This window comes from Herpailurus yagouaroundi, unplaced genomic scaffold (assembly GCF_014898765.1).
Source record: "Herpailurus yagouaroundi ecotype Mexico unplaced genomic scaffold, PumYag 164, whole genome shotgun sequence".
In the NCBI taxonomy this organism is placed as follows: domain Eukaryota; kingdom Metazoa; phylum Chordata; class Mammalia; order Carnivora; family Felidae; genus Herpailurus; species Herpailurus yagouaroundi.
The window spans coordinates 47,632,566-47,658,689 of record NW_024412405.1 but is presented as its reverse complement, the minus strand read 5'-3'; the positions used below and the strand labels follow the sequence as shown (position 1 = coordinate 47,658,689).

The window sequence follows — 26,124 nt, the reverse complement described above, 5'->3', positions numbered from 1 at the left end:
TATTTTATATGCTGAACTTATGTCATCTTGTCTGTAGATCTTTTCACAGACAGTATTTTTTACAAGATTTAGAAAACATGATCTTCTTTTTAAAGGCTATCTTTAGGCTTCCATATACCTGAGGACACCTCATGTAAATGTAATGATACATCTGTATCATTTACAGATGAACAACATGTTCAACGTCAACACCAGCTTCACTGATACATTTCTGAACTCAAATAGTTATAAATAAAGGATAATAGTGCTAGAAATTATAGATGGGTATAATCCTTAGTATACCAACAAATGGAATAAAATATCTAAATGTTATTGCAAAACAGATTAATGAAATTACAAAATAAAAACCCTGTAGTAGACGCTGAAAAGCAAAAAAATATAGTAATTATATGATCTCAAAGAGGTCATCAGTAAATAATTAATGGGAAGAGAACAAAATCTAAATACATACATCATGTACAAAACCAGTTGCTTATGATTGCAGAATTAAATGTAAATATTAACAAAAACAAATACTAAAATAAATTTAACATGACAATTTAGCTCCTTTATGGTAAGAGAACATCTTAATCATATAAGTTGTTGGAAAATATGTGAAAAGAGTGATCTCTGACAACATAAAAGGAAAACAAGTCAAAGCACCTTAAACAATTAAAAAATAAGGAAGCTGAGGGGATAAATCTGCCTCAAAAAGCAAAGCATTTTTTTTTTCTTCATTTAGAATACCCTGAGGTCTAAAAAGGAAAATGAGCAAAATGTATGTAACCTTATGGGCACCTGGGTGGCTCAGATTAAACATCTGAGTCTTGATCTTTGCTCAGGTCATGATCTCAAGGTTCATGAGATGTCTCTGACCCTCCCCGCTCATGCTATCTGTCTCTTAAAAAATATATGTAACTTTAATTAAAAGAATAAGAAAAAAAAAACAAAACTAATAATATGTAATAATGTGTTAAACCTTAGGAGTAAGCAAACTGAGAAGACAAAGTGTTAAAATATACCTGAATTGCAAATTCTGTAGGATTAGTAAGATTAATCAGAATCTTTGAAATTATTAATTCCCTTTGAGAAGCAATAAATTCTACTCAAGAAACCTAGTCTATGGATACAACAAGAAGATACAGAAAAGATTATAACATTTAATACAAAGATCAAAGGATAAAATTACTCTGAGGCATAACACAATCATGGAGAGAAAGAAAAATTATACTTTTACATATTTCAGCCACTAAGACAAAGTGGAGAGATGCCCTGGAATTATCTACTTCCTCCTCCCAAAAAAGGATATTTTGGATCTCAATCAAGAAATATCCTTAGCATAGCATTAGGTATAGTGCTGTCCAATCATTATGCTGTACAACTGGAACTAATGTAACATTGTGTGTCAGCTATAACTCAAGAATAAAAAAGAAACCCTTGAAATATCTAAAAAATATACATAAGTGTGTGCATGTATTTAAATCTTAAATCCATTTCTGAGCTATCCTTAAAGGAAGGAAAACAGAAATCCTGGGAGAAAAAAATATTCAAGGAAAGATTGAAATAATGGCCAAGGGAAAAAGAAAAAGATTACTAAAAAGAAACAAGATTTGGAGGATTTTTTACTTTTTGAAAGTAAAAAATATATATACACACATACACTAATGACATCGAAAACTCAATGTATGGATTAGATATAATATAAAGAGAAAATTGAGGACATGAAAGACCACAGGCAAAAAAGCAATCCAAAACACAAATTTAAAGAGATGGAAAAATAGTTGGTTAAGAGATACAGAAGATAAGTAAAGATACCTTAAAAATGTCTACTTGGATTTACAAAGGGAAATCACAAAAAAGAACAGAGTTGAAAGAAATCTTATTTGAAGAGAAAAGGTCAGAATATTCCAGAATTATAAAGAGACACAAATCATCAACAACACGAAGGCCCAACAAATCCCAAATATGATGTATTTTTTTTAAGCCACTCTAGAACCTTGCAAAACACGAGGCATCGGTAAGGTTAGGAAGTAGGAAAATTCAGGCACTGATGGTGGAAGAATAAATTGGTACAAACACTGCCCAGATATCTACTTAGAGGCGGAGTCACCTAACTTTTGCTGCTGAGAGTCACATAGCCATTATTTTAGGTTTTCTAAGCTATTCAGACTCTGTCACAACTACTCAACTGTGTTATTGGAGCACAGAAGCACCCACAGACATTATGTAAACAAATGTCCTGGCTAAGCTCTGCTAGACTGTGTCTTAACAAACAGACAATGGGCAAGATTTAGCCTGAAGGCCATAGTTTGCCACACCTTGCCTTAGTACCACCAAAAATGAGAAACAACACAGAAGTCAATCAAGGGTTAAATGAATAAAGTGTAACAGTCAAAGAATGTGTTAAAAATGGCAATAAAAATGAATATACTACAGCCAGATGCATTAATATGATATGATGTTGTTTATATAAAAGTCAGTCAGTTAAAAACTAAACAGCTTATTTAGGAATATGCACATGGTTGGTAAAACTATAAATAAAAGGAAGGAAATATTTAAACCAAGATTTAAGAGAATGGTAACTTCTCATAGGAAGGGATATAAAATTGGAAAAGGTCATATGTAAGTCTTTAAAGTATGAGTCATGTTCTATTTCTTTAGCTGTAGGTGTTTGATTTATATCATTAAATGTAACATGCATTTCCTATATTCTCTGATAATAGGTCATAACAAAAACAATTAAAATAATTTTAAATGAATAATATGGAAACAAAATGCATGGGGAGAAAGGGTGGCATACTGTGGTAACAGATGAAGCTTAATCAAGTGAGGTCTGGCTCCTGGGAGCTACTCTCAAAAGTCCTGGGAATGTCCTGCCTGATAAGAGTTTCTATGTTTACTGGGGACACTGGGTCACACTAGCCAGTCTATGCTAATAATCTCAGTTATGGTGGGGATTTTGAGTCACACAGTATTAACCTGTCCTCCCGAGGGTCTGAAAACTAAGGTCAGTCACGCAGTTTTGGGTCAGGTTCACCCAAAACCAAGAACCAGTAAAAACATTGGACACCAAGGCTTAAGTGAGCCTCCCTGGTTGGCAATAACCTGTGACTATTATTACACATCATTGATGGGAGAAGCTAGAGATGTCCATGGGTGAAAATTTCGTGCTCCAAACTCTCCTGGACACCTCCCCATGTGCCTCTTTCCTTGGCTGATTTTAATCTGTACTGTTTAATCATAAATCAAAGAGTTTTCAGTCATTTCTGTGAGTCCTTCCAATAAACCATCATACTTAAGATTGGTCTTGGGGACCCCCAAACTTAACTGGTGTCAGAAGTGAAGGTGGTTGTGGAGATAAAAAAAAACAACAAAGCTGCAGATAAAAACCTACTATGATCTCACTTGCACATTTATGTAAGTACAATAACAGAAGTAAATATAAATAACACAACATGCATAACTAATATAGTAACAACTATATAAAAAGATAAAAATGTTAACAGAAGGGTTTACTGTGTGGATGGACATCATTTATTCCTTTACTTTCATCTATATTGATAATTCATTCTCTGCCTTCCAGTATTAATATTCTACAGTTAAAATAACATGTACATTAAACACCTATATCTATAAAGACTGAACAATTTTTTTTATAGTTTATGAATAAGATTTCTGCCAAACATGTGCTCTAAGGGGGAAAAAAATGACAGAAAAGTTGAAAATGGCCTAATGCATAACACACAATTCAGAAGACAAGCATAGATCCTTAAAAAACAAATTAGAAGTTACTGAGGATAGGAGATACTCATTTAAAGCCTCCAAAAGACCCGTTAAAGTGAATATTTTTACTAACACGCATCTTATCCTTCAAAATGTGACTATATAGGTCCCACTGAAGCTTTGAGTTCAGTGAAGAAATGTAAAGTGTGCAGATTTTGGAACCAGTCACACATGTTTTCTTCAAGGGAACTTATAAATATTTAAATCTTTACATTAATTCATAGATTCCAGGGTTCCTCCCTTTAGAGCTCTAATATTCCAAAAATCTGGTAAAGCATATGAACCTTGTAAAACTCCTGAGGGCTCTCTTGATCCTCGAGTGCCTGGAATTCTTTTGTGCTCAGCACAGGGTCTCTGCCAAAACCTTTATGAACTCAAACATAGGGAACCTAACATACTTTTGAATAAATAGGTAAATAAGAGTAGACTTTACATCCTTTCCTCAAAATTCTATCAAATATTTCAGTTAAGAGAAATCTAAGAGAATGTATTGCAGATATCTAAGTGGCAAGACTCTGCCTTGTCCTATCACAAGACTCTTCCCACAACTCAGTATCTCAAAAGACTGAATTTCAAAGACAAAAAACAGCTGTGAATCAAATTATAATTATGGTCAAGATTATAGGTTGCTAAAGCTTCTTAAAGCTTAAATCATAACACTTGCTACAATCAGAGAGGGCAAGAATAATCCAGGAATGGATTACATCATAATATGAATGGCATAAATTCTGGACTTTTCAATATTATACTTTAAAATGTGTTTAATAATTAAAAGAATATATATATATATATTTTCCATATATTCAGCTAAAGCAAAAAAGACAAACAATATCCTTCTCCAAGAAAATGTGATTCTGTTATCTCTAAACAGGAATAGTGTATGCTATACCTATTATTTTCAAAACAGGCAACCTTATTCAAGTCACTGAACGGTTATACCCATCTGCAACATCAATGCTACCACCTATGTGATAGGGTTGTAGTTAAGATTAAAGGGCCAAATTTAGAACACAGGAAGGTAATCAATAATTATTAACCAATGCAATTAAATTTGAAATCCCATTTAGCACATGTTCTGTCATATATAAATAATACTAAAGTCAATTATTCAACTTTGAGATAGATATTTAAGCTAACTTATTATGACTGACTCATCTAAAAAGAATTCTATGTAAGGGGCAACTGGATGGTACAGTCGGTTAAGTGTCCAACTTGATTACAGCTCAGGTCACGACCTCACAGTTCCTAAGGTCAATCACCGCATCTGGCTCCACACTGTGCGGAGCCTGCTTGGGATTCGCTCACTCCCCCTCTCTCTCTGACCCTCCTCTGCTCACTCCCTCTCTCTCTTTCCCTTAAAATTAAAAAAAAAAAAAAAAAAAAATCCATTTGAATTGGTACTTCTCCAGGACCCCTAACAAGGCTGTTTAGAGTCTAGACTAGGAATTTATAATGTGGGTCATAGACACTTTTCAAGAAAATCTATGTTTTTCACATCACAGAGAATATAATTTTTTTTGTCATTATCTAAGTTAATAATGCTTTGAAGCCAGACAATGTTCCTTTAAGGGGGAAAATTCCCTGAAATGCCTGTATCATGTAACAGTCCCCCAAATCTCAGTAGTCTAATCATTCACACACATACACATACATGTAAATTATCTCTAATTCAGACTACATGTCCATTACACATCAGAAAGACAGAGCCCTGATACTTGTGATCTTCTCATCAGGGTGATAGACACCATTTTGACTGCCATACTGGGTGCAGGGGAAAGGGCACTGGAGTTTCTCACACCACCAATAAATGCTCCCACACAAAAGCTATCTCATCTCCGCTTATACTATCATTGGCCCAAGCAAGTCACATGATGACATCTAACTTCAAAGGTATCAACTTGTGCCCCAGAAACAGAGAGCAATATCTTGGCCAATAGCATTAATGTCTACACACTATCCATGTGGATCTTGGCATACCTACACTGCAGAAAAGGGGTGGCCCTCTGTCAGAGTAAGCAGGAAAGAAAGGAGATTGCAAAACTTTCACAAAAGGAATGTCAACTCTGTCTTTCACGCTTACTGCCTCTAACATAATTCCCTCTTTAATCAATAGCATGGATCTTTATCCTCTCACCAAAGAATTTTTGTTCCAATACTTGCTAAAAGCTCTCTTGAGGCATGTAATAATTGAAAGGAAGACTAAAAGCCACGTTAACTTTTCATGCCTCTAGATTCTCCACATTGCATCCCTCTCATAACATCAGAAAATAACATACATATCCTATTATCTCAGTTCCAAGCAAACTATCTTTGATGCATTTAAGTTGCAGTTAGAAATGAGTTAGAAGCAAAACTCTTTGCCCTCTTCTCCCATAGTAATTCAGTCAGAAAGACAATTCAATGCTAAGTATTTAGCTCCTGTAACAGTAATTAAATCTAAAATATTTCCAGTCATTACTTCTGAGGAAAGGCTTTGAACTGCTCAGATGGGATAATGGAATTCATTTTTCTCATCATCCTAATTTCCATTAATATTCCAACCTCTTTTGTGTGTGATCAAGTATCAAAAATAATAGAGATTCAGAGGTATAAAAGAAATAATCCACTACTATTTTTTAAAATACGATGTTGTCACCCAAATTCCTTGTTATTTATATGCTTAAACAAAGGATAGCCTTTTTTTTTCAGCTATATAACATATACTTTCATTCTAAATCCTTTCCTTAGCTTTTTTCCTAAAGTACATTATAATTTGAAAAATTTAACCCATCATTTGCTTAAATGAATTATCTTTGAAGTTATTATGCAAATAATAAAATATTAAAATAACATAAAATGAAAAACAAGTCATAAAGAAATAATTTAAAGGAACCACCTCCAGTGTTTTGCTAATGTAATAGTATTGAAGTTTGATACGTACAAAGGTTCTGGGCAATTTTAGAATCTAAAAATTTAAGCTCTTTAATTTTTTTCTTAATAGCTTTCTTCTCTTCCAAATCTTCCTCTTCTCTTCTCTCTGTAAAAGCAAGGATAGATCCATGTCAGTAAGGCATTCAGCAGCAAAAGGACAGTTCGTGAACTATTATCAAAGAATACAAAAAAGATACAAATCTTTTAAAGAACATGGATATAAAAATAATAGACATCCCAAGGCCTGTTTCAGATAGGCACTGGTGGTTCTTCTGCTAGAAAAACTAAGAGTAAATACGTGAAGGTCTAACAGAAAAACTAAAAATAAAACTGATTGCATTATTTTAACCAATACCATTGGGCATAACAATGAGAACACTTAGCTCATATGAATAGTATACAGGACACAATTAAAGAAATAAACAGACTTACACTTAGGGTAAGTTAAGAAGTTAGCTCAAAGAGTGCTAAGCAAACACACACAGCTATTTTATGTCTGATATACCATGCTTATTTAAAAATATAGCTCATACTAAACCAGAAGAGTAGATGGTTTATTATTTGTTTTCCATATCTATAAAAACAGTCAAAATTTGATACTTAGCTTACATTATCTGAGTGTTTTAAAATCAATAAATGCATCTAGCCTCCCTCTCCTTAGTAAAAGAATAACAGAATAAGCATCATGCTAAACACGAATCTATGACCTGTCCTCACAGCAAGGTATAGGATAGTCAAAATTAAGATCTGTAACATCGTATCATCTTCCTTCTCCTTTGTGTTCATGGATAGCTCTTCCGGTCAAGGCCAATCATACAAAATTAGGATCTTGATAACAAAGAATAATGGAGCAGTGTTTGTTAGATATGTACAAATAAATCACTAATACTGGGGAAATAGCTTCTAAAAGAATCTTCAAACATATAAGAGGGCACATTATGTTATTTACTATCAAAAAAGCCTATTATATGTTTTGTTACATAGTTTGAGGGATCAAATTTTATATTTTTTCTAAGTATTAATTATCTCTATCATTTTATTAATAATCATCTTTTTCAACCAATTTTATATTACACTTTTATCCCACATTTGTTTTTCTGGGTTTCTCATTCTGTTCCACTGCTCTAAGTACTACTCCTGGTCAACTATCATTCTGTCTTAAGCACTGCATGATATATCTTTTTTAATTGAATGTTCAAATCATTTTTCCCTTTCTACATTTTCTTTCCTTTTCTCCTTCATTTATTTTTCTACATGAACTTTAGAGTAATTCAAAAGTTCCATAAATAAAATTCATTTGAATTGCATTTGACTTGCAAGGCATTTATAAATAGATTCAAGGAGATTTGATATGTTGACAATTTTTCAAAATTCCTAGTCATCAACATGACATGTGTTTATAATTATTCAACTTACCACAGTGATCTTCCTAGGCAACCTATATACTCACTGTTACTATTAGGTGTCCTAAGTAAATCCAAATTATACTCTTAAGTATGGGGATGGGAAGTGGAGGGAGTGGTTAATTCTACCTTTCCCCACTATAGTTTGTAACTAGTTATGGCTGGTATATAAAAACTACTAAATTTTGCATACATGCTTATCATCAGTAACTTCGCTTATACTTTCATTCAAATGAATATTAAGCACCAATTAATAGGGGTTGTGCTAGGCAATACAGATACACTGTTAGACAAAATAGAGACATCCTGACCTCACAGAATAGGGGGAAAAAAAAAGAGTTACAGAGAGGGAGGGAGGAAAACCATAAGAGACTCTTAAGGACCTGGAATAGACTAAGGGTTGATGGGGGGAGGGGGAAGTAGGTGATGGGAATGGAGGCGGGCCCTTTTTGGGATGAGCACTGGGTGCTGTATAGAAACCAATTTGACAATAAATTATATTTAAAAAAATAAATAAAGACCAACAGCAGTAAATTCAAAGCAAATGCCAATTACAATGCATGGATATATATGTAACATTTTATTAGAAACCAAAGCTAAATAAAGAAGAATCCCATAACCCATACTTATCAGGGACAGTCTTCATGTAATAAATATCTAATCAAAAGCTTGAAGGAGAAAAGGAGTTAGGTAGGAGAGAAGATTTTGGGGTGGGAGGAGGAAGGATCAGATAAGGGAAGGATAGTATTTGGAGATCTAAAGGTGCAAGAACTTGAAGGGTACAGAAAGAAGAGAGAATAATAAGAACAGAGAATATTGAGTAGCAGTAAATCACACCAGAAAGTAGCAGGGACCACATCACGCAAAACCTTTTAAGCCAGGTTAAGACGTCTGGATTTTATCCTCCAGACAATGAGGAGCCACTGAGATTTAAGTGTGTGACAGATATCAAAATAACTGCATTTTAGAAAAAAACTCAGGCTATGGAAAGAGTGGAAAAGTACGAGGGTAGGAGGTCAAGACAGAGGGAATTACAGAAATCCAAAGGAGAAAAAATGGTGCCCTCACCTGAAGCAGCAGAAACTGGGATGGACAGAAGGGATGATTTCCAAAAGGAGAATCCAGCCCACATCTGTCTCCTGAATTCCAGAGTGAATACCCAGGGGTCTACTTTCAACATCTCTACTTGGATGTCTAAGGGGCACCTTGAACATCACATGTACACACACACCCTCCACACCTTCTCTTCTCATCTCAAAAAAATGGGAATGCTCTTGTTGCAACTGCTGAACTCAAAAAGCTTGAAGTCATCCTGTTTTCTGCTACTTCCCAGTTGACTCTAACTCAAAAATGTTCCTTGAGATAAGCACTCCTTACCATCTCCCCAGCTACTGCTTTTCCTACCATCCTTTCTCACCTGGTTCATAACTGCCTTCAACTCATCGCCCACCTCCTGGTTTGACTGACTGCAATCTCTTCACCACAAGGCAGCAAAAGAATCCTGCTTTCCCTTACTGCCTTATAGGGAATAGCAACTCCCACCCAGTATTCCCAATCACCATTATGATACCTATTTTTCTCCTCCAAAGCACTTACTCTTGGCATACTATCGATTTACCATTTGTCTTTCTTCCCCTCATTCCAAAAAAAAAGTGTTTTAAAATGTAGCAACTTTGTTCATCATTATATCCTTAGCACCAAGAGTATGGTCTGAAACATACATAGCAGGTATTCAGTAAATACCTGTGGGATGTAGGTTTGTATGTGTGAACCTGCACACAAAAGGGAAAAAGAGAAGGGCACTCGGGAACCAGGCAGATGATAATGGTGTTTATTTCATTCATCAAGAAATGAAAAACATGTTTAAATACTCGTTTTAAACACGTTGTGCTTGAGATGCTCTTGTACATCCACACAGTCATGTCCAAGAGGAGGCTGTATGTACAGATGTGGAAAAGAGAAACCTGGAATGGAGATACAGGACACAGTCCTACCAGTTAGTCCACTCGCTGTCATAGATTTTTCCAGTTGCCACCAAAAATGACACATTTGTCACCTTACTCCTAGTAGTTAACAAAATGAGACAAAAGGTTTACAATTTTCAGATGAAGGCTAATAAAAATTATGTTAGTAGACTTCCTTTCCATAACCTGGCCAAATGGCAATCCTCTACTTTTTAGAAAATGTACAGTTTTTTTTTAATCTTCATCAGGAAAAAAAAAAAAAAATCCAGCATTTTTTTTTAATCAGTTCATTTCTCAACACCAATTTCCTTTGACATTCTGAAAAATTTTCTAGCCTATTTAAAGAAAAAAAGTTAAAGAAACTAATAATTTTAAGCATGTTCTGACCATCTACTAGGCATTGCCCTGAACACTTTCTGTTACACTCCCTCGCATAATTCTCATCAGTACTCATACTACAGCTATCGCCATAATCACAGTGAGAAAAAGAATGCTTAGGGCAAGTAACTTCAAGCAGCAGATCTGAAGACAGTGATCACAAGACTTCCTCTCCAATATTCCTTCCTCTAGTTTCAAAATATGTTAGGTGTCACATTAAAATAACAAAGTGGGGGAGGGGGAGATAACCAAGTAAGCTTGACCACTTCAATCTCCAAATCAGAGGCTGAAATAATTTTAACTAATTCTGCCTTTCCATAAAAATGACAAATTAGACTCTTACTGAGTTTAACGTATCAGCATTCCCATAATGCAATGAAATTATGGTTTTCTCCTCTCTTCTCTATTACTATATAGCCAAAGGACGATTGGGAAAAGATGCAACTGAAATAGTAAGCAGAATACAGACCAAAGGATATGAAGCAGTAAAGCTTTCTGAAAAGAACAAAACGATTAAAAAAACAACAGTAGAAATCAGATAATCACTCCATGAGCCAATAGATTGATTTGGATAAAATCTTAACCACGAAAAAAAAAAGTTTTTAGGTAAGGTTGAACAAATACAATGAAGCCAGCTAATAGACTGCCTCAAATCAGTGTGATAGCAGTGAAGATGCTTATACAAAGGTCCTGATGAAGCAGGATCTAAATGTTGGCAACAATGATAAAGATGCATTCAAGAGGAATAAGAACAAAGGACGATGTCTAGTGGAAATGAAATTCATACACAAGGTCCTATTTCATTTACCTCTGCTCACGTCATTTCTGTGAGACACAAGCCACGACACAGTGCAGAGACCCACAGGGGAACTTGGGCTTGGCATCTGCCACCAGGTCCTGCATCCCCAGCTCCCACCACCGAACCTCAGCGTGGCTTACATCCCTCATCTAAGACCTGGGGACACACTGGACCTCTAAGACGGGCCGTGAGAAGGCAATAGGATGATAATCACCTCTCTCAGCCTCCGCAGTGACAAGGAAGTAAGGGACAAGAATCAGAGTGCCTAACCACAGCTCACGAGCCAATAGGAGAACACTTTTTGGGCTCCTCCCATCCACTGGTAGAGCTCCTCTTCTAAGGCTATTCTAAAAAACACTTTCACTAAAACACTAGATTTTCTCAAGTGTAAGACAAAACTCTGAAACATAAAGTCCAACTATTAGGGCCATCTGTACTTGTGATCTAGCTTTTTTGCCATTAGAGGTCTGTGTTTAATCTTATTTCCTAGAGAGGTTGTGCAAGGCGGCATTTTTCCAACAGAAGATTAATACTGTTCAAAAATGGTTCTGATCACTAACACAGCATATGCTGCATTTTATGAGTGTTTTATGTCAGAATGAAGTCAAAGATGACAAAACTTTCTATGTTGCCAAGAGCCATGAACTGAAAAAGTGTTTTTTTAATTACATTTTTCTCTTTATTCTTTTTCTATTTTCAAAGTTTCAAAAATAGCAAAATTTTATAAAGAAATTTCCTTTCAGGATCTTTGCTTTCATACTAAATTTTCCATTAAAAATCCTAATTCCATGGTACATGGTTATACAGTTTATTCCAGTTCATTTTGCATTATGTTCTAATGAGATTGATTAAAATGGGATCTTTTTTCAGGAATGAGATTCACATATTCTCTCATACATTGTTTTCTCACTGCAAAAAATTCTAGAATATTCAGTTATCGGTATGTAAGCAGCTAGTCTCCACTAAAGTAATACCACACAAAAGGCAACACCACAGGCTTCTCGTTCCATAATGGAGTATTCTAAGTCAATGAATGCTACTAGTAATTGTTTATTCTTTTTTTATTGGTGCTTCCTGGAATGTATCTCATGTCACTATGTTTGTAAAATACTACATGTTTCAATTTTTTCCTGTTATTCATTTAGCACAAATGCTAGTAAATTGTACACGTTAGATGTTCACAGTAAATTACCTTTGTTCATTAGATTACACTAGCCTTGAGAGGATAAAAGGACATGTACCAGATTAAATATGCATTCTTTGTGACATTCAGAGAAGCCAATAAAATCAAGTCAACTATAGAAAAAAAAGCACGCATATATCATGTATTTAGGAAATGACAACTGAGGCCTAGCACAGTCTGAATTCATATAGGGTAAAAGGTGGGGGCCAGAAGACATCTATAAAGTCAAGATTATTTGCATTAATTGCAATTGTTTTTCTTCTTACTTTCTAACTGCCAAGGTTCTAATGGGCTAATAAAAAGTATCAAGATTTTATAAGGTCCAGATTTTGGAAGAACAGTCCTTGAATATGAAGTTTAACTACCTCATTCTACTAATGAGGAAACCTGAGCACAGAGTTTATGAGTTACCTGCCCATGGTCACACAAAGGGCTAGGTGGTGGCCAGCTCTCGGACAATGGCAGTGACCACCACACCACAGGCTAAGAAGCCTCCGAGGCAGGGAATCCCCATGAGGAAAGTAGTCTACAACCCAGCACATAAGAGAAAGATAACTCCCTAAGGTTTTCATTGACACTGGATAGAATTTTTCCTCGCTATCCATGTTCACTGGGAGAGAAAGTGGGAAGGTGAACGGACCTGGGGAGCAAAGAGAAATGCTTGGTTTCCTGAGTACAATGAGCAAGATTTAACACTATGGAAAATTATACATAGTTCCTAAAGGGAAAAATTAAGAATTCACTCATCACTACTTCAAATGGTAGCTAACCGAATACGATTCAGTTACCCAGCAATATATTGTGAATAGACTGGACCTGAAAACCTCAAGTGTCAGAATTTGAGGATAATCTAATAGCTGGGAAAGGAAAATAGATTTCTAAGAGTTACCACTACTAGTATCTGTGATAGGAGAATATTATTTCAAAGAAGATTTAGGCAGCTTGAAGGCAGAAGATATGAAATATATAGAAGAAAAGTGAAAACTTGGAATGAATTATTTTTTAAGTTGGCAATACCCCCTTGGCAAAATGTCAAAGTAAATGCTTTGGTATTGAAAACCATAATAGTATAAATAGCTTTAGTCATATCTGATCTGTCAAACCCGGTTTTAGTATTTCTAGGCACATAAATAAATGACTATGTACCTAACTACACAGAAAATAAACAGAGAAACAGGCTATCTTTCTATTCAAATATTAATATATGACTGCCATAACTAATCAGAGTATTTTACTAGCAAAGAGATGTGTGCTTGGCAATTTCAGGCTAAGAAGAAGAAGAAGAAAAGTGGCTAATGCACTAACTAAAATACTGAGGAATGGATTATTTCAACTACAGCAATCATCAAAAGTGTAGCAAACAAATGCATATTTCTTTTTATCCGACATTCTATTTTAGTAACCAATGTCACAAAACAAATAGTCTTGAAGGACTTTTCTGTATAACTCAAGTCTTACACAAACAGGGAGAAGGATTTCACTATTTCACAAATCCTCAATTAGAGCTGTATCTAATTTTTTTTAATGTTTTATTTTTTTTAACCATTACTACATGTACAGAAGAATCATTCAAGTCCTGGGATTATGGTCTATAAAAAACTTGAAACATACTTCAAAACCAAGTCAACAGAGTTGAACAAAAAATATGTTTCCTCCCTTTTTATTCCCGTATGGAATAACAAACCGATCAAGACAGGTTTAAAAAACTGCTGCATCTCTAAGGACCTTTTTGCAATCACAGAACTTAGCGATTTTGCTCATTTCAAAAGTATTAGCACCACAAACTAAAAAAATCATGTTCTTGAGGTCCCCTTGTGTGTAAACACTCCCTCATAACTAAGACTGAGATAACAGAAAAATAGGAGCTCAGACCAAAGAAAATATCAATATCCTTCAAATTCATATATTCAACAAAATGTTTTAATAAGCTGTACGCTGGGGAGAAAAATAACCCAGTCAGTCAGGTCTATTTGTCATGCGTATCTTGGTGCTGTTATAATTTAATTTCAAACTGACATGAGCTTTGATTAAACGGACGAAAGGTGTCAGAGGGGAAACTAAAGGAATCAGGAAACAGTTAAAAATTCAGCCCAAAAAACATGGAGGCCTAGTGTCACATGATCTTTATTGGTTCATCACAATTCATAAAAACATCATAAAGGTTTTTTTATTATGTATCCTCAAAGTCTCCCCACTGTAAGTACCCGCACCCTTGGAATTCTTACATGTTGTGGTTTCTCAGTCATAGAATAATACGTGTACTCATAAAATATAATTTTTCTACTAACTATTGTTTTTCCCAGTGCAGCCTAGTCCCATATATCCTCAGCTAATGTTAGCATGTGAAAATATATCCCTGCTAAAAGAAATTACAGAGCAAAGACTCTAAAAGTTAATGCATGGCATGCTAATGCATACACAAGAGAATGTACCAAAGGGGGAAAAACTTATTATAAAAAGAATGAGAACTTAGTGTACATTCCTAATTTAAAAGGAGGATTAAATCCAAATGAGGACACAGGTAATTCAGGATATCTAGCATGCTGTAGAATGGAAAGACTTAATAAGCCAACTTATTAGTATTTGTACACACAGTGCTAAGCAACTTGGGAATAGAAAAGGTAACAATAAATTGTATTAACTAACAGATAAGAAGGAATGCCATACTACACAGTGAGCAGACCATCCCTGGTGTATCAGAGGGTGAGGAAAACAAAGACAGAATTTCATCAAAATGGCCAGAGTGATTATCTACACCTTGAGAGAAGAAATGTGATCAGACATAAAAACGACCATTATTCCAATGTAATGAGACAGAATTTCAGGCTTAAGAAGCAGAATTTTATAATGATCTTAATTAGACTCAATGACAGCATGCCTATATTCTTCAGGATCTTGTATTTTTGCAACAAACTAACCAGAATGTGGAGTGTCAAGTCTATTTCCAATTAACATTTTGTTTCAGTATTAGAAAACTAAAGTTGTTGGGGCGCCTGGGTGGCTCAGTCGGTTAAGCGTCCGACTTCGGCTCAGGTCGTGATCTCACGGTGTGTGAGTTCGAGCCCCGCGTCGGGCTCTGTGCCGACAGCTCAGAGCCTGGAGCCTGTTTCAGTTTCTGTGTCTCCGTCTCTCTGACCCTCCCCCCTTCATGCTCTGTCTCTCTCTGTCCCAAAAATAAAATAAACGTTGAAAAAAAAAAAAGAAAACTAAAGTTGCTACCCCTCTCCTGCCATAAGAACCACGGACTTGCTGCCACTCATGGGCTTATTGGCATTGCCCTAGGAAAGGAGTTATGCACATCATCTCCGGCCAAAAAGTAATGTGTGTGTGAGTATGTATACGTGTGTAAAAGAGGAGGACGTAGAATACTAGTTATTTGTTCAACTCAACATTTATTATATGGTCTTTCTGATAAGCAGTTCTCCTGTCCTTCCGATTTCATGTTCCCATCTCTGATAGTTCAGTTGAAAATTCAAGTCATTTCCCCAATTTCTTAGTTATTAAATCTTTAGTCCTGGGAGATCAAAGATGCTCCCAGCTACTATTCCAGATCATCCTGGCATCTAAATGGTCTACCTAATTATAACTCCATTCTTTGACTAGCCTATTTTCTAGAATCAACTAGCTTGGGCTCTTTTCTATCCCACAACCACCTGAACGTAGGATACTTTTGTTTTTGTTTTAACCTGGGCGTTTGATACTTATCTAGATTATCATCCCTTCAAGCTAGATCTCATACTATGTAGATCCTACATAGTCATACAAACTTCTTGGCTCATGTTCAGACCTCTTTTCCAGGTACCACCTTTCCCACATGCAACCCAAATACCCCACATGTACCTTTCAACCACTGGGAAGTGGTTAAGGGAGAAGTAGGAGGTTCATGTACACAAGGATTAGGGAAATGTTTTTAAAAAAAAAATGATCTTTATATGGGCAAGAAAGGAATGGGGAGTTGGTGTTTAATGGGTACAGAGTGTCAGCAAGAAAGGTGAAAAAGTTCTGGAGATGGACGGTGGTGATGGTTGTGCAAAAATATGAGTGTACTTAATACCACAGGCCTGTAGGCTTAAATGTGGTTTAATTGATAAAATTTTATGTTACATAAATTAACCATGAAAAAAATAGAAACATAAATACAAGGCTGGATTTCAAACTACTTTTTTTTTTTTTAATGTTTATTTATTTTTGAGAGACAGAGTGCAAGGTGGGGGGGCAGGGGCAGAGAGAGAGGGAGACACAGAATCTGAAGCAGCAGGCTTCGAGCTGTCAGCACGGAGCCTGATGCAGGGCTCGAACTCATGAACCACAAGATCATGACCTGAGCCAAAGTCTGACACTTAACCAACTGAGCCACCCATGCGCTCCAACCACTTGCTTTTTTTAATAATGTTAGTTTGACCTCTTTTTGATTTAGAAATGAATGTAGGGATTAGGTAATTTTTTTTAATGAAAAGACATAAATCTAAGTGACCCCAAATTCTCAAACCAGATCAAACTGGGATCGTTTAAAATGCATGTGGTCTTTCCCAAGAGCTGCTGAAGGACAGGGATGTGTTCATTCACCACACACTAACACCTCAAACGTGGACACTAGTTTGACTGCTTATCTGACGGCACAGACAATGCTGCTACACAAGAATCCTTCCTCTCTTATCTCATTCGGAATTACCTCTCCAAATTGCACAAGGAGTTTACTTCTTGGGCAATTCTGTGTTTCAAGAACCTAATCACATTTCCATTTCCTTGAATGTCGCAGCTCAGCTCTTAAATTTCTGCGACCATGGCAGCCCAGGTCAACTCTTCTGTCATAGGGATGACAAGTGAGGAAGCAAGGGTAGTCTTTTACATGAAAGGAAGATCTTAGTTCCTCTTTCCACCCTCTTCTTGCTCCTCCACTTTAAAAGGTTCAGCATGGAGTACGGCCCTCTCATCTTTTATTTCCTTACCTACTGAAGAGTCAGCACAGGTAAGACAGCCTGACATTTTCCAAGCACTGAAACTGATCCTCTCATCTCCTTGGTCTTTGCCCCACATAGGCAGCTGGCACATAAACTATCGTGCTGAGTTCTAGTGAAGGAGACAGCCTTAGGCCTTTGGTATATTCAGACAAAAGCCATGTTAACAATAAAATGGTGCTTTATCTTCCTTTGTTGTGGATCCCTGTACATATATCTTACCAAGGAAAAAGGAGGGCCTGAACCAAGACAGGATTCAGAAATCCCCTGATGTTTCACAATCCCCCAAACTCCCATAAATACTTCTAAGAATTTAAGATAAGCAACATTTTCACCTCCTTCTTAATGTTCATATTTAAAAGTTACAGGTTTTTCTTATAAAACCATCATTTTCCAGTATCTTCCAGCCTCCCTCGCAAAAACATCTTATCTTTAGCACACTAACCAAATGCGCTATGAAAAACAAGAAAGTACTTAAGAGAACCATTCTGTGAAAGGGAATGGGAAGAAACTTTTCATTAATGGGAGTGCAGTAGCTTAAATCTTATTAGAAAATCTCACTTTAAACTCAATTACTTCACATTATGTTGAGCCACCTGACACTTGAGCAGAGAAGCATTAACACCATGGTAGAGAACAATCCTTACCGGAAACGAAATATCCCTTACTGTAAACTACCCTATCTTACTAATTAAAAACTATCTCTGGTTTAAATGCTTCATGAAAATGTCAGACAGTAAAATTTACTGTTCAAAAGACATATACCAATAAGCCAATGCAGAACTGGAAATGAAATACTAAACAGAACATTTTTGACATCTAGAAACACCCATTAATTGGGGACTCTGGTGCATGTCAAAATTCCTAATCTTTAAAATGTTTTCATAAATCATAACAATATTCTTATTATGTTACTTATTTTTTACCCAAAAAACATGGAATCCATATTTCAAATGATTACTTGAAATTCTCAAAACTTCAAATCCTTTCTCCCCCATTAAAATGAATAGTAAAACATCACCTAATAAAAATTTTATTTTACAGTAAGAAAACTAAAGCAGAGAGTAGCTAAGTCTGTCAAATGGACATCAGGACTCTAGACTTCCATGTTTGTGCTTTTTACACTCCAGAAACTTGATGATCCTGGTCATTCAGAGCCTATCCGACCTATCAGTAGAAACTACAAATGTGACGACATGAGAACTGAATGGAATTAAAGGCAGAATGACTAAGATTCATTCCACCCTGCAGAGAAAGTACAGCCTGGTAACAATTGGAGATGCTGATGATTAATTTTTTTTTTTTTTTTTTCTATCTGGAGATTTTTCCCATAGCCTTGCCATTTCAGGATCAATGGCATTTGCTTCCTCTAGCAGAAAGATAACGCTCAGAGTAAGAGGTCATTCCTCAACACTGAGTGTAAAATGAAGTTTCTGTTAATATCTACACTGAGATAATAGTCTTGAAAGCTATGTGGTTCAATTCGAGAGCTGGGTACTTACAGGGAGAATGTGTTGAAACGAGCCCACAACATTTTCCTTTAACTATGTAAAACAGGACAGGATTCCACTGTGCAAAGGGAAGTTGCAGAATAGAAGGTAAGGACGGACACAAGGAAGACAAAAAGAAGGTCTTGGACCAAAAGGAAACTTGCAGAAGATCAGAGGAGGTAAGATCAGAATTTAGACCCAACCACAGAGGGTGTGCTCCCTTCTTCCTCCCACAGATAGAAAAGGGCTGTGGGAGAAGGGTCTGAGATAAAAGAAGACAGAAGAGGGTTTGGAAACCTAAGAACAGAGGGTATTTGCGCCCAGCTTCCTGTCTGGGCCGCCAAAGGAAGAATGGCCTTCAACCAATGTGCAGCTAGTTCTGGAAAGCAAGAGTGATGCACAACATGTTTAGGCAGCAAGCGCGCCTACCTACAAGACTATCTTGCTCTGTGAAGAGGTCAACAGGAGACATGCCACTGCTGAAGAGTCGGTGTACGTGTCATTTTCAGAAGTAAATGCTACATTACACTAGACTTTGCAAATAATAGAGAAATTCACATTGGATATAAATTTCCCTGCAATTCCAGTAGGAAAAAATATACTAGCAGCAAGTATTACATTCCAAATTCTAAGAAGTCAGTGAGGACTGCAAACACTTTTCTCACTACAAACACATACAAATGCCCAAAAAGGAACATATTAAAACATGCATTTCTATGAAGTTATATCATACTTGACATCCAACGATTTAAAATTTAAATTCTTATCCCCATACTTAGTCCTCTTTACTTGGTTACTTGTATACTCACAATGCTTTCTCACCTTTTCGCAGGCTGCTCCTTCTAAGCCTGAGGAAGATGTATGCAACTTGCACTACATCAATTACTTCTACCCTCACACTTGAGCAAACATTCTTCAGGACAAACATTACACAGATTCCTTTCATTACAAATGGGTGTCCCTTTTGATCACCGGCACCATTTGGAATAATTAACTATCGAATACTCTGCTTTCTGAAAGCAGTTTACTGAATTAATGGAAGCCTGTGTATGTAATATACTTGACGAAAATTTCTTTCACTTTGGAAAGCTAAGGTCATTTCTAAGCAGTGACTGTTTAAAAATCAAATAAATGACTCACATATCTTGTTACAATTTTTGAGATTCATTTACTTTGGCTAAAGCAAAGTCTCCTTTTTACTTCCCAGTTAAACGTGTAAAATATGTAGTTAACAACAACAACAACAACAACAACAACAACAACAACAACAACAACAAAAACTTAGCACACTAGTCCTGCAAATTGTCCTATGATTCTGGAAATGTTTTCCAGGAAAAATAATTGCTAAAAATCACTGTACAACAATTCAAATAATAAACCAAAGTTTCCTTTACCTTACTACATGTTATTGTAAATATTCCTCCAAAGAAAACTACTGGTAACAACAGTTACTGGTAACAAAAGCTACTATTGGTAGCCTTCTAAAAGGCTTCACATAAAATATAAATATACATATATAACTGTTTATGTAAACACCAACAACTAAAATCAACTCTCATTTTATAGATATGTAACTGAGGCCTGGAAAACTGCCCTTCCCAAAGCCAAAGAACTACTACCTAAGTGACAGATTCAAGACTAAAACCAGATTCTGGATTCTCATCTATTCTATTCTCACTGTACCAAACTCCACTTTTGGAAGGACACCCAGACCAATGAAAACGCTAGTCCAGCAATGAAACAACTAGAATTGCAATAGTTGTCAATACCAGAGTGTCCCCAAGGACTCCTTGGTCACTACGAAGACAATTTTAAGCTGTTTCATTCATTCATTCACTCATTTCATTCATTCACTTGCTCATAAGGCAGTGAGATTTCCAAGGCAGAGAAAAGTAAAACATAATGCTGGACCTTCAAGAACGTCCATTAAAATTAGAGCAATAATATGTGCAAAGATGAAAAATAGACAATAACATAATCATTTATAGAAAGTGAAACACTTTTTTAAGTGAAACATTTTAAAGCAGTCAGACATCTTTTGAAAGATAACCCATCAGAAGAAAAAGTAGCAGATTTTTGAATGACTAAAAGAAACGAGTCCAATCAAGGGAAAAGATACATGGAAGCTCAAAGAGGCAAAAAAAAAAAAAAAAAAAAAAAAATCCAGCTAGATTTATCAGGAAAATCTTCATGGAATAAGTGGTTTTAGGTGTGGGCCTTGAAAGATGAATAGGAGGCGGGATTAGAATGCTTCTCTTTCCTCTCTCTGAAGAGTCACTTTCTATATGTGAATACATTAATTTACATACATACACACAAAGAAGTAAAACACTGTTTTGAATAAGTTTTCTGAGAATGTACAAAAAAATCTTGGTAACAACCTACAAATCCAAAAGGGAAGAGCTTCTGGCTTTTCCAGTCTCATTCGGCACAAGGCAGTTGAAGAACAAGGAGGGTTTATTTCAAGACTGCCATTACACACGAACTCATAGGGCATCTCTGAGATACAAGGCAAACGGATCCCCACAGGGAAGCAGAATTGCAATTATGGAATTTAAAGAGGGGAGTTGAGACATTTGATTTCTACTGTCATCCATGCCTTGTATGCAATGGGATTTTGAAAGTTTATTTAAATACGTATTTGGGGCGCCTGGCTGGCTCAGTCAGTAAACCATGCAACTCTTGATCTCAGGGTGGTGAGCTCAAGTGCCACATTGGGCGTGGGGCCTATTTTAAATGAGTGAATAAATAAATAAATAAAATACATCTTTATTATTTGTCAATGCATAGTTAAGCCAAAGCCACTGCATTTAACACTAACTTGCTTCCAACAACTTTTTTGTGTGTTAGGAAAAAAAAGGGGGGCAGGCTATAGTCCTCTACACCTCCTTTCAGAAAGGAAAGAGGCAAAGCATCTAGAAAGAACTTGTCCTTAGCATCAGTCATTCTAGGATCATAGCAGGCCACTTCCTGGCCTTGTAACACCACCCACCCCACATCTGGCAGGCCAGCAAGGCCTTCTACAGTCTTAGCCCACGGCCAGCAGACAGTACAAGAGTGTGCCAAATCTTCCACTGATGCGACCATTCCTTCTGTATGATTAGCCTTCTCCTTTCCTTCCTGCTTTCCAAAACAATATTCACCCTTCAAAAACACTCAAATGTTTGCTGGAAGCTTTTCCAAACAATGCAGGCCTCAAACCCCATCTCCTGTCATTCTGGTCCTCACATGATACACTCCAGCTTCTGAAGGATTCTAGATTCTTCCCAAACTAAGGGATTTTGAACATACTGTTTCCCACACCTGTAGAACTTGTGCCTTAATTCCTCTGGCAAATTCCTAATTCTCCTTCAGGTCTCCAATTAAATGTGATATGGACCTCAGAGGCCTTCTGTGACCTCCCTCTTCAGTCTAGCACTTATCACCATAACTTGTTCATCACTTACACGGGACATACAAAAACTGTGGTTGTTTGTCTACTTATTTATTTTCTATCATCTCTATTTGAAAATGCACTACCAGAAGGCAAGAATTTTATTTGTCTTGCTCAGCAGTGCATCCCAGGGGCTAGGATAGGACCTCTCATAGGAGGGGCATCCGGTATTTGTTGTTTGGCTGACTGGCTGGTTGACTGGGCTGCGTGATTTGCCATGACTGATTCAATAACCAAAACCAGAGCCTTTGCTGGCTGATTGATGGCAGATAACCGCAATCGTAGGCAGAGTATTACAAAGTAGCTAGCCTTGAGGGAGTATGATTTGTATATCCAATTTCACTTGCTGACAGAAAAAAAAAAAAAAAAAAAAGCCACACGAGCACTAAGTCTTAAGCACTTAATACAATAGGGATTACGCAGCTCCAAGGAGAAACAGTCTGCAAGCACAAAGCTGCTGGGCTGGGAGATAAGAAGGCCCTCTTCTGCGGAGGAATATCGATCTACAGAACAGATGTGGGAGCCAGTGCCAAGAGGCACAGGTAGATACCCATGTCTTATTTCCTTCAGAATTCAGAGTTAATGCATCAGTATTTTGTATAATTATTATGCATTAGTGTTACCAGGAAAAAATCCTATAAATTCAATTTTACAAAGCAAGCCTCACATATTAAAAATATGCTTATATAAAAAATAGAGAACACCCTAACTTATGATTAAAATCTCCTAAATAGGCATTGAATTACAGGGTGCCATCTCCATAGGACACATATAGAAAATATCCAAACACGACCAATGATGGTTCTACTGGCAATGGTTTTAGGTCGTTGTTTAGCCATTGCATTTTTCATCTATTAAATGATAAATGATCACTACAGATCATACTGACTTTACAATTCTGTGTTTACCTAATGAACATTCCCACTTTTTCTATTTCCATTATAAGACGCAAAGCACTATGATCCCTCTGTATTATCCTCTCAGCTAAAATAGGTTAAAAACAAACATGTGTATAACATTTTATACTTTACAAAGCAGAAGTGCCAGTTGGAACATCGAACTCTGGATTATTAATGGGTAAGATGATATAATGATAAGGAAAAAAAGCCTCATCAAGACTGCTTAACATTGTTCCTTGCATTGTCATCCCCCCTTTTATTTTTTTTAATTTGAGATACAGCGAGCGAGCACATGAGCAGGGGAGAGGGGCAGAGGAAGAAAGATAATCTTAAACAGGCTCTGCACTCAATACGGAGCCTGACCTGGGGCTCAATCCCACCACCCTGAGATCATGACATGAGCCAAAATCAAGAGTCAGGTTTTCAACTGAGTGACCCACCAAGGCATCGCATTGCATTGTCATTTATTAACAACAACAACAACAACAAAAATGCATTTGAAGTTCATGTTCAATATATACCATAGGAAACGCAATGTTCACAAAAATCAACTCCAAAAATTCCTAATGAATACAGATGCAGCTGATTTTAATTAGCATACAAACAACAAATGCTGAAAAAGCACTTGGGTCATCATTTAAAAATACATGCAAACAAGACACCAAGACAAAGAACATGTTGCTGATGAGAACTGGACCAGGCTTGTCAGCTTGAATAGCTATTCTGTATAATATTTTAATTCAATCATACTTAAAATTGCAAAGCTATTATTCTAAAAACATAAGTACATAATAGACATGTGTTTCCTTTCAAACTATACCACCATCAACAGGCACAACTTTAAAATAATGTGTAACACAAAATGAGAGAATTTGAAAATCTGGTACAACAGAAAGAAAAAGAAAATTGTAAAATAAAACTGATGATGAAGTACAGAGCTGCACCAGAGGTCAACAACACTGTGTCTATTATTCAGCGGAAACACAGAATTTGCCTTTAGATACCATGTTAATGTTAAATCGAGAGCTGTCAATCAACACCATTTGTTTGTAATCCCTCATCAGAACCCATTGCCTCCATCCAAACATTCACTGGGAAGAAAGCAGAGAGCATATCTGCAACCACTTAACCTTCATCAGCCAACATTCATGCATGCTCATTAACATTTTTTTTATCCCACTTTCGAGCATGACACAGCTCATACCGGAATAATAACTCGCTGATAATTGTTCAAGACAACAGCTGGACAGGCAGAGTGCAGAGGTGAACACTCTCAAAGATTATGGGGTACAGTAATGCATTACAATTAGTATAAAGAGTCATATGCTCGTCTTCAATAGTTTTCAAAAAAAAAAGTTAAGAAAATGTCATTAGCAAAACCAGCAATCCCCTCTAACTTTAACTCTGCATGGCTCACTGCCCGACTCTCTTAACACTTCACTATTTTGATATAAAGCAATGACAACCATTGACCCCAGTGACTGTACCATTTCGTGAATGGAAGCAGTAATTTTGATGTAATATAGCCAGATATAATCTAAACTTATGATCTAATTTGAAGACCACCAGGAGGGAAGGGAACATTTTACATCTAACAACTGTTTTGTATTAAATCTCATTAGGTCATTATTATTCAAAAAAGTGGCAATGAATACTCAGTCCTAAAAATGTGAATTCAGACAAATTAACACCACTGAAAAAAAACTTAAATATCATTACAAAAGGAATCCTAGCTATGGAAGGGAACTTAGAGAATATGCCCCATTCCTAAGAGTTTAACAGCTACTCTTCTTTGCCATAAAGCAATACAAATAAAATTAGTATAATTGTTGGAGATGGTTACCAAGAGGACCCAATCACTGGTTGATCCTCCAGCTTGACCTAACCAACTGAGGACTACTTACCTGCTTGGAACGTATGCTTTGACTACCGTTCCCATAGTAGGCGCTGTTCCAAGAACATAGCCTTCAGAGAGTAGGGTGATGTTGAAACCATCTGGATGTATATTTGTCTGAACCCAGTTAAAGCCTCTATATAAACCTTTAAGATTTGATGGGTAGGTGCAGACAACTACTCATCTTGCAACTGCCCAAAACAAGCCTTGTAAGTAAGTTCCCTTGCCTTTTAAACCTGCCACCTGCCAGTCTGCAATGATCTGCCTCTTTCTGTAGTCTCTCCTCGCCCTCTATGAACAGGGGGCCAGCCTGCAAACCAACAATAATAGTTGCCTTTATGAAGTACCATGCTAGGCATTCAGTAGACATGGTTTCTTAATGATCCTGTGAGTAGCTATTAACCTTTTTCCAGGTGAGAAAATTAATCTGAAAAAGATTGCAAATTCATCCAAATTCCAAAAGAGTCAGAGAAAGAATTCCATTCTGGCATTCTGATCCCAAAAATGAAGCCTTTTATTGTTAATTTCTACATCATCATCTTGCTTCTATTTCCATGATCTTATTCCAGCATTTCAGCTGCACAACTACTTGACTCTCTAGAATTAGACCTATTCCTGAAAGGCCTTTATTTTAAGATATAGCACTTAAAAATTCCACATTTTCCCACTGTTCTCATGTCCAAGAAGCTTGCTCTTAAAATTCATAAGATCTTTAGTCTTTGTACTTCTAACTAGTATCCCTTTGAAACTCCCTTTACTTTTATTTCTCCCACCACCTAACCTAGATTTTACAATCCAACTTCAAGTAGTTCCTACTATACACTTTTTCTATCTTACTTGACATTTAGTTATAAATGTCTAGGAGGTGAATTGCCAAACTTAAGTAAATACAACAACCCTTATCTCCAGTCCTGCTTCCAACTAGTGATCATTATAAAAGGCAATCACATAATCCACATAGGGATCTACTATAATTTAATGATATGAAATAAACCCCAATAATATAATGCAGGGGTCAACAAACTATAGCCCCGTGGGCCAAATCTGGTCT

The 26,124-nt window shown here is 36.4% G+C and overlaps 1 protein-coding gene across 1 annotated transcript in view; it reads right to left on the bottom strand.

Annotated features, from left to right (window-relative positions):
• Positions 1-26,124, bottom strand: part of DIAPH3 (diaphanous related formin 3) — a 508,696-nt gene that overhangs the window by 277,081 nt on the left and 205,491 nt on the right. Inside the window, exon 18 of the mRNA XM_040487410.1 lies at positions 6,683-6,778. Within this exon, the coding sequence (XP_040343344.1) occupies positions 6,683-6,778 (96 nt within the window). The remainder of the gene's footprint in view (positions 1-6,682; positions 6,779-26,124) is intronic.